This window comes from Suncus etruscus, chromosome 1 (assembly GCF_024139225.1).
Source record: "Suncus etruscus isolate mSunEtr1 chromosome 1, mSunEtr1.pri.cur, whole genome shotgun sequence".
NCBI lineage: Eukaryota > Metazoa > Chordata > Mammalia > Eulipotyphla > Soricidae > Suncus > Suncus etruscus.
Window position 1 is genome coordinate 73,858,830 of NC_064848.1, and position 15,127 is coordinate 73,873,956.

The following is a 15,127-nucleotide window of genomic DNA, read 5'->3' on the forward strand; positions in this document are numbered from 1 at the left end:
ATTTTTGGGCCTCCACCACCGGGGCACTTCTTTATGGTTATTGGCAGGGCCTCCATGACCATCAAGGGTTTGATTATCCAGCCATCTGTTGTGGACAATGACTATACTGGAGAGATTATTTTACTTGCCACTGCCCCTTTCCATCCTGTGCAAGTTGTCCCTGGACAGCGTGGCGCCACTCACCCAGGTTCCTCTGACATCTTTTGGGTCAAAGCCATGTGTCAGGCACGACCTTCATCCATCCTTACACTCACCATTCAGGGACGCCCCTTCACGGGCCTTTTGGATACCGGAGCTGATACTACTTGTTTTTCCCCTCTGGATTGGCCCGAGGACTGGCCTACGGCCACCTCCTTTGACAATGTCACAGGGGTGGCAGGCTCTGTCATACAAGTTCTGGTTAGTGCTAATAAACTTGTTTGGCAAGATGAGGATGGAGACACTGGCCTTGTTCGCCCCTATATTATCCCTGACCTCCCCATTAAATCTGGGGCAGGGACCTCATGGAACAAATGGGCATCCTTGTCATTAAATGCAAAAATAAAGCAGCTATCCAACAAATGCTCCAACAAGGCTACATTCCCACCCGTGGCCTTGGCAAACATCTCCAGGGCATTTCCAAACCCATCCAGGCTCGCCCTAATCCTGCCAGGCAGGGCCTGGGCTTTCATCGCCCTCCCTCTGCCTCCTCTGTTTATTCGCAATTTACTCTTCCTCCTCCTACCTCCTCATCGGTTCCCACCATTCCTTCTCAGCCCCCTGCTCTTAAAATCTCCTGGCACTCTGATGACCCTGTTTGGGTCCCCCAATGGCCTCTTTCTGCTGAAAAGCTTGCGGCCGCCACCTCTTTAGTACAAGAACAGCTACAAGCTGGCAACATTGAACCTTCCACGTCTCCGTGGAATGCCCCTATTTTTGTTATTAAAAAGAAATCTGGCACTTGGCGTCTGCTACATGATCTTAGACAGATTAATAAAACTATGGTCCCCATGGGAGCCACACAACCTGGCCTCCCTGTCCCTACGGCCATTCCTGCTTCTTGCTCCAAAATTGTTATGGATCTAAAGGACTGTTTTTTTTTCCATTCCATTGCACCCCGATGATTGCAAACGCTTTGCCTTTTCTCTTCCGGTCACCAATTGTGCTGGCCCTAACCCTAGATTTCAGTGGAAAGTACTTCCGCAAGGAATGGCAAACAGTCCAACCCTCTGCCAAGTCTTTGTTGCCTCTATTGTAGATCCTTTTCGCTCCCTGTACCCCTCTGTGTGCTTTTATCACTATATGGATGACTTGCTGCTCATCGCCGCTGACGCTTCCTTGCTTACCAAGGCCGCCACACACCTGGTATCCGCTCTCCAAAGCAAAGGTTTCTCTATCTCCAGAGATAAAATTCAACTCCAGCCTCTGCATCTTTTCCTCGGCTTTGAGTTGCTGCCCTCTGGTGTTAAAACTCAGAAAGTACAACTCCGCACTGCTCACCTTAAAACTTATCACGATTTCCAATGCCTTCTAGGTGACATTACCTGGTTACACCCCTATCTTAAGGTCTCCAGGGGGGACCTCAAACCCCTTTTCGACATTCTCAAAGGAGATACTGCCCCTACCAGTCCTCGTTCCCTCACCCCTGAGGCCATTTGTACATTAGATATTGTCCATTCTGCCATTCAAAATCAATTCCTTTCTTCTTTTGATAGCGCCAAGCCCCTTTCTCTCATTGTTTGCTCCACCGCTTTTACCCCTACTGCGGTTCTTTGGCAAACAGCACCCCTCTTTTGGGTTCATCTCCCTGCAACACCTTCCAAGGTCCTAGCCACTTACCACCACCTGGTTGTTCACTTGCTACAACAGGGCTGCTCTATTTTTCTTAAACTTTTTGGCAAGTCTCCGGACCGCGCTGTAATTCCCTACTCTTCCACAGAATTGCAATGGCTCCTAGAAAACCAACAAGAATGGGCCATTTTTGCCACCTGCTTTCCTGGCATCATTGACAATCATTACCCCCCCCCCCCCATAAGCTTATTCATTTTCTTAGGCTACATCCTGTTTTCTTTCCCAAAATCACTCGCACTTCTCCCCTTTCTAACGCTCTTCTTATCTTTTCCGATGGCAGCTCCAATGGGTCCGCTGCCATCTCTGTTAATGGCTCTGCAACCACCATACAAACACCTCATACCTCTGCTCAACTGGTAGAGCTCTCTGCCGTTCTTCACGTCTTTCAAACCACGCCTGATCCTTTTAACCTATATACTGACAGCTCTTATATTGTCTCTTCTATTCCACTTTTGGAAACAGTGCCCTTTATCAAACCTTCTACCACTGCCTTTCAACTGTTCTCGGATATCCAACGACTCATCCTTGCCCGTCAGCACCCATTCTTTATTTCTCATATTAGAGCGCACACGGACCTTCCAGGCCCCCTTTCTCAGGGCAACGCTGCTGCGGATGCAGCCACACGCTCTCATGTTTTTTTCCTCCTCGCTATGTCACCTTCCTTTACTTCCGCCTTTGATCAGGCTTCTCAAGCTCACAAATTACACCACCTCAATGCACAAACCCTGCAAATGAAATTCTCCATCACCAGGGAACAGGCTAGATCTATCGTTAAAAACTGTAAAGCCTGTCTCTCCTTACTACCTGAACCTCACCTGGGAGTTAACCCCAGGGGACTTATCCCTGGGGCCATCTGGCAAATGGATGTTACTCATTTCGCCCCATTCGGTACTCTTAAGTACATTCATGTTTCTGTTGATACCTTCAGTGGTTTCATTTGTGCCTCCCTCCACACTGGAGAGGCTGCCCGTGATGCCATTGCCCATCTTCTGCACTGCTTTACTGTCCTGGGCACCCCTCATGCTATCAAGTCTGATAATGGCCCAGCCTACACCAGCCATAAACTGCAAGATTTTTGTGCTAAATTTGGTATTTCCCACAAGTTTGGCATCCCCTTCAACCCTCAAGGCCAAGGCATTATTGAGCGCACCCATCAAACCCTTAAAAACATGCTCCATAAACTCTACTCTGATAGTGATTCCCTGTATGCTCGCAAAGGCCAACATTGCCTTTTGCTCAACCATGCCCTTTTTGTGCTCAACTTTCTTACCTTGGATCTCCAAGGCAAGTCTGCCGCCGACAGACTGTGGCATCCATCCTCTAAAGATGACTTTTCGCAAGTCTTATGGAAGGATGTCCGCACAGGGGCCTGGCTTGGCCCCCACCCCGTTTTGATCTGGGGTAAGGGACATGCCTGTGTTCATAACACCGCCATGGGTGAAACCCGCTGGCTCCCCGACCGCCTGGTCAAGCTCTATAACCCACCCAGGGGCTCTGCCCCTGAGGAACCTTCTCCCTCTCTTGTTTCAGATTCCACCTTGGTGAACCCTGCCCCGTCCTGCAATGATTCAGCACGCTCGAACCCTGGCAATGCTCCTGTCGGCACTGCCGCCAGCAACAATGCCCCCGCTGCTGCTCCCGCTTTCGCCTCCGTGGATCCTCTCCCTGCTATTCCTGCTCCTTCACTGCCACCTGCCGACGACTTCACCTAGTGCAGCGGCCCAGTCACGCTCCCCTCAGTATGCTGTTTTCAACTACACCTGGCAAATCATCAATGAGGCTGGAGACATCGCCAACTCCACCAGTATTCTCTCCACTACCACCTCCTGGCCTGTACTTCATGTTGATCTCTGCGCCCTTGCCTTCGGCGCCTCCTATTACTGGGGTACCGAAACCCTTCTTCTTCCTGGGACTTCATTACTGTCAAAAAGGCTATCTCTGTCCCCTGTTCCCCCCTTTTATGAAGGTGTTGCAAAACCGTCATGGCTTAGACCTTGCCTTTTTGAAAGTAGGGGGAGTTTGTGTTGCTTTAAAGGAAGAATGCTGTGTATTTAAAGATCAAACTGGCCTAGTTAGAGATAACATCAAAAGGATTGAAAAAAGCCTAGAGGAAAGACAGACAGAAATAGACAGAAGTGAAATTTGGTATCAAAATTGGTTTTCTACCACCCCATGGGTTAGTACCTTGCTCCCAACTTTATTGGGACCCTTCATTGGCTTCATGCTGCTCATTTCTTTTGGCCCTTGGGCTTTCCGCAAAATGACTGCCTTTGTTAAACATCAAGTTGATGAAGCAACCAAGAGCACCGTCCAGGTGCACTATCATCAGCTGACCGCTACAGATGACAACACCCCCGATTTTACCCCCCTCAACTTTGAGGAGATTGAGTGCTTGGCCAACAAACAAAGATGTTTCAGATCTTTCTGTTCTAGGCTGTGGAGACGCGTCACACGGGGCTAGCCTGATGCCGGATCCTGGGAGCAACATGTTGACCAATCGTGGCGACATGGCCAGGTCCGGGAGCACATCAGGTAGCCTAACACAGACCCTCCACCCTACAAGTTGTGCCTTTTATTTAATAGAGAAGGGGGAGATGTGGGCGACCAAGCACCCACCGTTTCTGTGAAGAAGCTTACACCCACCAGCCATCTTCTTGCTTTGCTGGCAGTTGCGGTTTTTTGCCCCTGAGCTAACAGGAAAAGCAGCATGTTTAAATTTGGTTCTTGCAACAGGAACTTGCTCTATGCATGTTCCATTTGTTATTTGCCCTGGGGATTTGAACCCTCTTCTACTTCTGAACAAAACATCTTTACAATGTATTGCTATGTTTCTCCACTCCCTCTTTGACCTTAAAGTTGTTTATAACATTTGCCTTTTGAAGCTAGTTCCTGTAACTGAAACCAGATGTCCTGCTTAGATAAGGAAGTCCTATGATCTGTTCCTCCCCCACTGTTGCAATCCAGCTTCCTGCCTAGTACCCCAGAAAAACAAGTTAGCCGTATTTTTCTTGTGAGGAAGAAATGTTATCATTGGATATTGTGTATATACCTGGCCAAATGTGATTGGCTAAGTGATGCTTCCTGCTTTTCGTGAAACCTCCCCTAATTGCTAGGGGATAAAAGACCCAGCTTTTTCCTGAATAAACGCTCTTGAATGGCAACTGTCATCTTGAGTCTTTCTTACTAACCTCTCCTAATTCGGTTTGTAGGTGCTGGGTGATTCAGGCCATTTGCGAATAATTTGGAGATGTCCTCTGGCTGTTCCCTGGGTTGAGAGAAACTGCTGGCCAAAATTCTCTCCCCTTAGGGGAAGCTTCCAAGGGCATTTTCAACCAGGCAGATTGCGTTTGAATATTATCTGTGACAATAAAACTAAAAAAGCAGGCTGTCTTAGTATTGGGAACTGTGGGGCTTATGGAATGTAGTAAAAGAAATCACTGGAACTTTTGGAAATGTTAAAATTCAAAAAGGAGGGCCCGGAGAGATAGCACAGCAGTGTTTGCCTTGCAAGCAGCCAATCCAGGACCAAAGGTGGTTGGTTCGAATCCCAGTATCCCATTTGGTCCCCGGTGCCTGCCAGGAGCTATTTCTGAGCAGACAGCCAGGAGTAACCCCTGTGGCCCAAAAACCAAAAAAAAAATTCAAAAGGAAACTTCTTCAGTTGAGATGGATAGTTATTTTCAGATTATTAATAGGAAAAGGTGGTTATTTGGGGGCAATTTGGTTTCTCTCACTACAAGAGCTCAAAAGATGGGCACACCAAAATTTGTGTTTGTGGGTATATTATTCATCATTTTTTAATGTTTGTTTTTGGCTGCACCTTGCAGTGCTCAGGAGTTACTCTTGGCTCTGTGAACAGGGGTTATTCCTGGCAGTGCTTGGGAGACCATGTGGGATTTATGCATTTAAAAATTTAAAAATATGGGAGGCTGAGGATCCAACACAGGTCAGCTGTGTGCAAGGCAAATGCCTCCTACATGTTATGTTATCACTGGGGATGCAGATTATTCATAGTTTTTAATCTTCAGATACATAAAGGAATTTTGAAACTTCATAATTCTATTCCCCCTCCACCCACCCCTTAAGTTAAGAGTCCCTAGGGCTGGGAAGATAGCTCAAATGGTTAGTAAATGCTTTTTATATAGGGACCTAAATTTAATTCCTAGCACTGCATGGAACAATTTTAAGCAACTTGATGTAATCCAGAGCACCATTGGTGTGATGCCAAAAATCTTAGATCCACAGAAACTTTAAAGAGAATTTCTTGAAAGTAATGGCTTGAGAGATGACTCATGCTCTGAGATGATGCCCCCAAGCACTGCTGGGTATGCATCCTAAGCAAAAGCAAGCAAGATTTTACTTATTAAGGTTTTTCTTAAGAACATTTTATAGAGAAATCCAAGCAGCGGTGGGACTGTGGAAAATTTTGACCAACTTCTATCAGAAAAGTCTCTCTGACAGGATAGTTACATGGAGAATAAGTAGAAAATTTGAGGACTGTGTGTATGTTGGACTGCATTTCTCTAACAGGAAACTCCTGGTATGGCAATAACTTAACCTTCTAGCTCTGTAGTTGTTCCACCACAAACTGGAGCTAAAACTTCTGCCAAACATTAGACATTAAGGTCTTCTTTTTAGCAACTTAATAATTAGCAAAGTTATAATGTAAAAAGGACAGTGTTTTAGTCTAATTACCTACCCCAGTACTCAGCCAGGGACCTTGGCACACTCCTCAGTAAAGGTCTGTATGAACAAGTCAATTTAATTCCATGCTTCTAACAAAAGAAAAATGCGTTTAAAATTTTACTTGTGATAAAAGTAGGAATTCTAATATGTAACCTTGAATAGACATTATTTCTCTTATTATATTTTTAGTCTTTGTGGGTGAAGTTGTAGACAAGTAGAACCAACCTATAGTCACATTTGAAAAATAACAATATATTCTGAGGATTCAAGTTATTAAGACCTTGGAAAAGAATGATGGGAAAGATAGGATGTAAGATTTGAGCAATACTTTACACATTCTTAGATGAAGAAATATAATTTAGGGTCACAACACTCAGGCATATATTTTAAAATGATTATCAGGATTCCACTGTTTCTTTTTATCTCAAGTGGAGATGTGTACTCATAGAATGTTATCAGGAATATCATAAAAGTACTTTCTTTTTAAAGACTTATATAAACATTGTATATATCCTTGATAACAATTTAAACAGGAATGTGCCAGAAACTCTTCTTCCCCTATATAGTGAGAGATCATGTAACATTTTGAATAGAATTTTAGTCAGAAATCTTAATACATTTATGTATTTCTCCTTGTCTCTTGTGATTCCAATTGCTGTGTATTATGTATTAGTTATTAAATAAAACTTGGATATGTGTAGTTCTACCACCTATTAATCCACACTGTAAAATAATAGTAACTACATACTGGATTGTATTAAGCATGAGTCAATATATAAAATAGATCTAGCTTAGTGTCTAATGTCTATTAAATGCTATCAAATTTAACTTTCATTATTGATACTATAGAACTAGTTTAGTCCCCTAAAGAAAAATGATCTACACTTTCTTCCCATTTTTTAGACAAAGTAGAAGTTGAGTTTCCAAAATCTAGGTCTTGTTTACTTAAGTCTGTATGAAATTTAAATGGTATATGGCAAAGTCATGATACAAACCTCATGATCCCCAAACATCAAAACAATTAACTTCATTTGCTTATTGCTCAATAAGTAAACAAAATGTATGTCAATAACAACCCATTTCACTTTCCTTCCCTCTCTTGCTCTTCCTTCCTTCCTTCCTTCCTTCCTTCCTTCCTTCCTTCCTTCCTTCCTTCCTTCCTTCCTTCCTTCCTTCCTTCCTTCCTTCCTTCCTTCCTTCCTTCCTTCCTTCCTTCCTTCCTTCCTTCCTTCCTTCCTTCCTTCCTTCCTTCCTTCCTTCCTTCCTTCCTTCCTGTCTTTTTGGTTTTTGGACCTGACCCTGACCGACTCAGGGATTACTCCTGGCTCTACACTCAGGTTTCACAGCTGGTTGGCTCAGGGGATCATAGGGATGCCAAGGATCAAATCTGGGTTATGTACAAAGAAAATGCCCTATCTGCTGTATATCACTCTTGCTCCGACAACCCATTTTCAATGTGATCCCTCTTTGGTTTAAAACCTTTAATGTTTCTGTAGTCTTTGGGATACAAATTTAATTTAGCACAGTGATTTTTTTCCCCTTTTCTCTTCATAGTTCTGGTAACTTTCCTCTCACCTTCTTCATGTTTCTGCAGAGAACCACTTAAAATACCTAAATTTTATTTTATTTTTGTTTAATTTTGTTTTGTTTGGAGGCCACACCCAGTGATAAAATCAGAGCTTATTCCTGGCTCTGTGCTCAGGAATTACTTCTGGTGCTGCATGGGGAATCATATGGGATGCTGAGAATCAAACCCAGGTCGACCACATACCCAGGTAAGGCGAATGCCCTATCCTCTGTGCTATTACTCTGGCCTCCAGATTCTTAAATTAATTAATTGCTATCACTTCTTAAGTTTGAAGCTTTGCACATGTAAAGATGCCAGATAGCTATTTAATGATTTAATTATGTGCAAACATACACATCTTCCCTGTTCTCATAATACCTATGTGCATTTGTCAGAGTGCACATCACATTTGACTTGCCAGTTAGTTTATGCTTTCTCCCCACTACCTCAAATAGGTGAGAAAAAAATGCATTCAACTAGCAGATCCATAAACATTTGCAAGCAGCTAAAAATGCCTGGGTTGTAAGCTGCCTGAGACTATGAGACAGCAGAGTGATTTGCAATTGCATTCATACTTGTTATTGAATGGACTAGGAATCAAAAAAAGATGTTGCAACATTTTCTGTGAGATTCCAAAATCAGTGTTGTTTTCAGTGTAGGTGCAGTTTGGTAACTGCCTTCTATTTCTGTTTTGTAAAAATGGAGGTCAGACTGAGGCATATGCGGAAGGCAATGTGGATCATGGATGACTTCCACAGAAAGACTAATGGGGGTTTTGAGGAAGAAGAGAAGGTTGTAAGACTATGATTAGAATACTATGTATTATGTGCTGTATTTTTCACTCTATGAGACGCACCTGACCATATAACACACCACAAACTTTTTGATTTTTTTTGTCACACCTAGCAGCAACCAGGGTTTACTCCTGGCTTTATGCTTAGAAATCAGTCTTGGTATATGGCTTATGGAGGACCATATGGGATGCTGGGATTCAAACTACTGTCCTTCTGTGTCTAAGGCAAACGCCTTACTGCTATGCTATCTCTCTGGCCCCACCACGCACTTTTTGGATGCTCTCCTTCCCTGAACTCAAGCAGCATTCACTCTATAAGATGCACTGGGCGGGGTCTTATGGTACAAGAAAAACAGTAATACATAATCCATGTAGTATGACTATTCTTAGTATGGTTGTACAAGTGCTAATACCATTGTAGTGACCATGGACAATTTACATAATCTTTCTGATGCTTAGGGTTTTTTTTTTCATCTGTAAATTAGAAGTAACTTCTCTAGACTAAAAATACAATGCTTATTTTAGGGGATTATTATACAGATTATATAAAATCATGTTTTATGAAGTGTTCAATAAGTGTTACCTATTATAATATTGTCTGTTGCAGGGCTATAATGAGTGTAAATTACAAGGTTCCTCATGCCAGAGACTGTGTCAATCATAACTAATTTTCTGTCTCCAACATATGACATAAAAATACAAAAAATTAATGAGTGAGAGAATGAGTGCCTGTCTCAAATACAGGCAGAGGTTGTGGGAGGAGAGAGATGGAGGCATTGGTGGGGGGAATGTTGCACTGGTGAAGAATGTTGTTCTGGTGAAGAACACTGAAAGTGTGCTTTTTTGTGACTGAAATCCAACTATACTCATTTTTGTAATCATGGCGTTTAAAGATGTTATTAATAAAATAATACAAAAAGTTTCTCAAAAATATTTAAAGTTATTGAATAAAGGTAGTTTTCAGAGATCTTAGCATTGAGATGGTATCTCTCAGATGCAGCCATTTTGTTCTACTTCTGATGCTAGTGCTGAGTTTTCTCAGGATAGCTTTGCTACTTTGGATTATGCCAAGGACACAAGCATAAATGATAGCACCATAGAAGCCTGTTAGAAAAGAATTAGTACCATACAAACATTCTAATCCCATAGACAATGCCAATAGCACACCCAAAAGTGAAGTTTCTATCTGAACATTTATTCCACAGTCATAGAAACTGAAGATGGAAAACATCTGAGGACATCTAGTCCATCCATGTGGTTGTACAAGAAAAGTGGCTGGAGCAAAACAGCCTGTTCACGTCATGCTCACAAGACAGCATTTCAGTTCTTCCAGAGCGGAGCGATTGCAAACACATTGAAATGAAAACACAATGCAAACACTTTACAAACCTTAAGAAAATACTGATAAGTATGTTATTTTTCATAAAAACGATTAGTAACTAAACTAAAATGGGAATCCTGAATTTGATAAATGGTATGGACAGGTAAAGAAAGGAATAACTGGACAGTTACTGATAGTGAAGTGCTTTTTAAATTAGAATGCATAGCATCTGAACACTAATGAGTTGACTTTTCTGGTTTGCTTATGAAAATAGGAGCTGGAAGAAAGAGAGGCTCTAAAGTAGTTATTTTCTTCTTCATTCTCTATCATAGCCCAAAGAAGTACTTAACAGACTCAGTACCAACACTGAAAAGTCTAGTGCCTCTATGCCACTGATTCATTCTGCCTGGCACAGAAGCAGCATCAAGCACAGAGAATTTGTGCAGCAGCAAGATCCATGAATAATGGAGAGTCACCTCCGGGCACATTGAAAAACTCAACCCTGTGGCTGCCTCCCAGTGGTCTGGCCCAATTATTCTTCTAAGTTGGCATTCATTGTTGGAGGCATTCCTTTGCTCTTCTACCTTTAGATATTCACAAACTGGGGTCCTTATTACTAGTATTTACATAAACCAAGTAGCCCTCTCGTTTTCAACTTACCCAGTCATACTGAACTGGGTGCTTCTGTGCCAGGAGTTCCTGCCTGAAACAGGGCTGGGATGTGTGACAGTCAGATGGTCTCATTTTCAGGTTTGCCAACTCCAGGGCTTAGAAAAGACATGAAAACCTTCCAGCCTCATAAAAGAGGAGCTAAAGAAGCATCTATTATCTCTTTCTTCTTTATCAAAATACCACCCTTTACCCAAAGATACCATAACTTTGTGTTTGGAGTCTAAAGGGAGTAGAGAGAAAAGAGGTGGAACAGAACAGAATGAAACCACTTCATGAAACCTTTTTTTTTTTTTTTTTTTTTACGAAACACAACACACTGTTTCACAAATTGCAAAACACTGTTCAGTTACTACCAATAAAAATAACCATTTCTATTTAACATGAAGACTGCTTCATTTCTTCACAAGCAAGTATTTTTGTTTTTCTTTATCCAGAACATGGAGGCATTTCAAGCAATATAAATGGTGATGAGCCTGCTTTCAGCCCCTGCTGTATCTTGCTGCCTTTCTGGCCATGATTTTGGCCCAGTCATTCCTCAGAAAGTACCCAAGGAGCCATGCACTGGACATCTTTGTGTATAGGCAGGGCCATCTGGTGTGTTACCTGCTCAGAATGCCTCAGTAGATAAGCTTAAGGTAAACGCGATATACAAAAATCCAAACTTACAAAACGGCTACATTAAGGGATAATTAATTGCATTACAAAAGGATTCTTTACTTTACAAAAGAATTCACCTCTGGGTTCCTTTAAATAGCCAGCTCCTCAAGTTTATTCGGACTGAGCTGAGTTATAAAACTGTCCATGTACAACATTAGGAGCATGGCTGTTATGTGAGTTGAGGTACACCTTTACATCAGCCTTTGGGCTATGCAGAGGTTTGGGGTGTGCAGAGCATGACAGCAGAGTCTACTGCATTTGTAGCTGTTGCAAATGGATGAGAACTAAGAAGCAAAGATTTCCAAAGGCAGTTGCAAACCTACTTCTGGGCCTGGGGTGACAACATGGAAGGGAAGGTCTTTCAAAGCAGAATTGTCCTCTCTGTTTCCAGAGCTTACCTGTATCTTGTGGGTGAGTCATTTAATCAGTAGTTAGGACTGATGAAGTCTAACTTTAGAACCCTCTTACCTTCCTCATCAGTATCTCTATACTTACATTATGCACGGCACCCACTTTTTCTCAAACAATGAACTAATTGCTTAAGAGTTTTCTAATTGCAACTTAAGGTGCTAGATTTCCCAGGGGGGAAGTGTGTAGTTCTTAGTAGAAATGCAGGAATGTCATCCAAGAGCAGAGGGAGTAATTTCCAATTGAAGAGGTTTTTCCAATTCTTTGCAGCTGTTTCAGGCCACAGTACTTGGCACAGTTTTGTGAGTGCACTGTAGGCATTCAAATTAGGGCAGAACAATAAATAATGAAAAGATAAAGCCAGTGATTGACAAACTGAGAACTCTAGGCCTCACAGGTGTCCTGGGAGGGGAATGAAGGTTTTGTGTGTATGGAGAAAATAGAAAGTTTATCAGCAGGTATGTGCTGAAGTTTAGAAATCTATCAAAAATGCTTGTTTTGACTTTTCTCCATGCTGGGGCCAGCTCAACTTCTAGAACAGCTTTTTGTATTATGCATCAGTCACCTGGGAGTTTTGGGTCACAGTAGGTTTCTGGGCACATTTGTAGGCTGTCCTTAGTCTCTGGGGAAGTGTCTTAGCAATCATCATTCTAATGAGCCCCTAAATAATTCGAGTCCACACAAATATTGGAAATGTTAGTTCTTTATCTCCTTATTCCTTTATCCTTCTATGTATCTAAGTGGTTGTCCACTGTGAACAGGATGCCAAGGCAGAGGGGTATCAGGTTCCCCCTGATAAATCTTTAGAAGGATCCTGGGGATGGCTGCTGGAGCAAACCTATTCTTGGCTCTTCAGAAATGGGACATGTGCTGCTGGAAGATTGGCTTAATAGTTATTGATACAGATATGAAAAATAAAACAGGGCATGTTGCTAACTGCTGAAGCATGAGGGTCACTTCTGGGATGTCTATAGTGCAGATTGAGGTGACTACTGATCTGAAAATGGCCTAGTGTGGTGGACAGAGGCTTTGCCATAAACCACAGTGCCAGCTCCCTTCTCCTCTCCGACAATTAGAGAGACTCAGGTTTCCTCCTAAGGTCACATTCTTGCTTTGTTTTCCTCTTGCATCTTTTCCTTTATAAAAGGCACACAGAATAGTGGCAATGCTCAGTTGGATGAAAAGTATCATTCTATTCATTCTAGCCAAAATGTTGTACAACTTTTTCAGAGACTGTATTCTAAAAGCACAGTGTCCACTGTTATCTCCCCTCTCCTAATTCTCTGTTGCCATGCACTACAACCCTGTCCCCCTTCAGAATGGCTTGAAAACACATTCCTTTAATATGTGTATCAGGATGGACCTGGAAATCCAGGATCTACTCAACGCCTGGTTCTGTCCTGATTTCCTAGCTCAGTGGCCTGTTGAGAAGCCTGTGAGTTGGGTTAATTAGCCAAGTTCCACATCTTTCCTAAGTTTCTCTCGCCCTTACCTTGTTCTTACTGCATTCAGAATACTGGAACAAATCAAAGTGGGGAGTTGTATTAGAAGTCACAACCCTGCATCACCTTGTTCGACGCTAAGATGAAAACTAACCACCCAGAAAGACCTGGGTATGAGTCACAATTTTATCTCTTGTCGTTGATAGTGCAGAGAAAGGGCTAAAAACCAGAAATATTACTGTGGCACCTGGTGAAAAGGTTAACAGGAGCTGGGCTTGGCTGATTCATCACAGATTCTTTACAAGGAGCTGACTGCTTCCCAACTAAGGAGCCTGCCTTGATGAGAGCCCCTACCCTGGAGACCTAGGGAGCGTGCGTGGGAAGAGCTACAGCTGCTTTTCAGGTGGAAGAGGGCAGCTGAACTTCTAAAGACCTTGTCTTTACCTGCCCACACTTCGGTGGTTACAAAAGAACATTACAAAGTGTCCAGGGCTCAGAGGAATGCCAGGGATGGCCTCGAGGAGCAAATCACCTAGGACTCGCAAGTCCAGTTTGTCCTCTGATATTCCTCCAGCTCCGATTTTCTGCTCACAGCCAGCTGCAGCTCCTGCCGGATCACCTGGATCTGTTTCTCCAGCTCCGAGAGTTCCTGCATCACTGAGTTTTGCCCCCCACTCAGGGAGTCTGCTTTCCCATTGGTGGTTAGGGAGGCAGGGAGCTCTCTCCTTCTGGGTGGAAGAGGGATGTCTTGGGGGGACTGGATGCCCAGCTGGTTTTGTCCTCCCTCTTCGCTGAAGATGTACTTGCGTGGGTTGTCATGATTCAGATTGGAAGTATTCCACACGGTAAGCTGATGCGGTCCCAAGTTGGACCTGGGAACAAAGCAGCACTTTATTTTTATTCATTTTTTTTAATTTGATACCTTATCACCATAATGACATGCTTTTACTATCTATACTGGAGTAGTGGAAGAGGTTATATATTTGGATTTTGTTGCTTGGGGCCACACCTTAGAAGTGCTCAGATCTTCTGGCTTTGTTCCTAGGATCACTTCTATTGGGGCTTAAGTAACCATATGGGGTTCCAGGGATCTAATTCAGGATCGCCATGTGCATGACAAGCTCCCTACCTGATGTACTATCTCTCTGGACTAACATATATATATTTAAATATATTTAAGTATATAGAAATACAAGTTTAAATACACTTTAAATATATTCAAATTGAAAGCTATTTAATATTCTTAGGAAGACTCTGCACAGTATTGAAACCCTAAACCAGATATATATATATTTCTTTTGCCCCCCCCCCTTTTTTATAATTTCTTTATTTAAATACCATGGTTACAAACATGTTCGTAATTGGGTTTCTGCCATTAAAATGCACACCTGACTTTTATAAAACAAGTATCTTTTTTTTTTTATTTTGGTTTTCGGGTCACACCTGACAGTGCTCAGGGGATACTCCTGGCTCAAGGCTCAGAAATTGCCCCTGGCAGGCTTGGGAACCATATGGGATGCCGGGATTCGAACCACCATCCTTCTGCATGCAAGGCAAACACCTTACCTCCATGCTATCTCTCTGGCCCTAAAACAAGTATCTTTATTTTAAAATGCTGTATTTTATTTTTGGGGGGTTTGAGGGGCCATGCCTACCTGCACTCAGTCAGATGTTACTCATGACACTATACTCAGGAATTACTCCTGGGACCTTATTACAGGGGACCTTATGTGGTGCCGGGGCTGAAACCT

At 42.7% G+C, this 15,127-nt stretch overlaps 1 protein-coding gene across 1 annotated transcript in view; it reads right to left on the minus strand.

Annotated features, from left to right (window-relative positions):
- Nucleotides 1–12,757: 12,757 nt before the first annotated feature.
- Nucleotides 12,758–15,127, minus strand: part of GRIN3A (glutamate ionotropic receptor NMDA type subunit 3A) — a 214,829-nt gene continuing 212,459 nt past the window's right edge. The window contains exon 9 of the mRNA XM_049770011.1: nt 12,758–14,248. Within this exon, the coding sequence (XP_049625968.1) occupies nt 13,909–14,248 (340 nt within the window). The 3' untranslated portion in view covers nt 12,758–13,908. The remainder of the gene's footprint in view (nt 14,249–15,127) is intronic.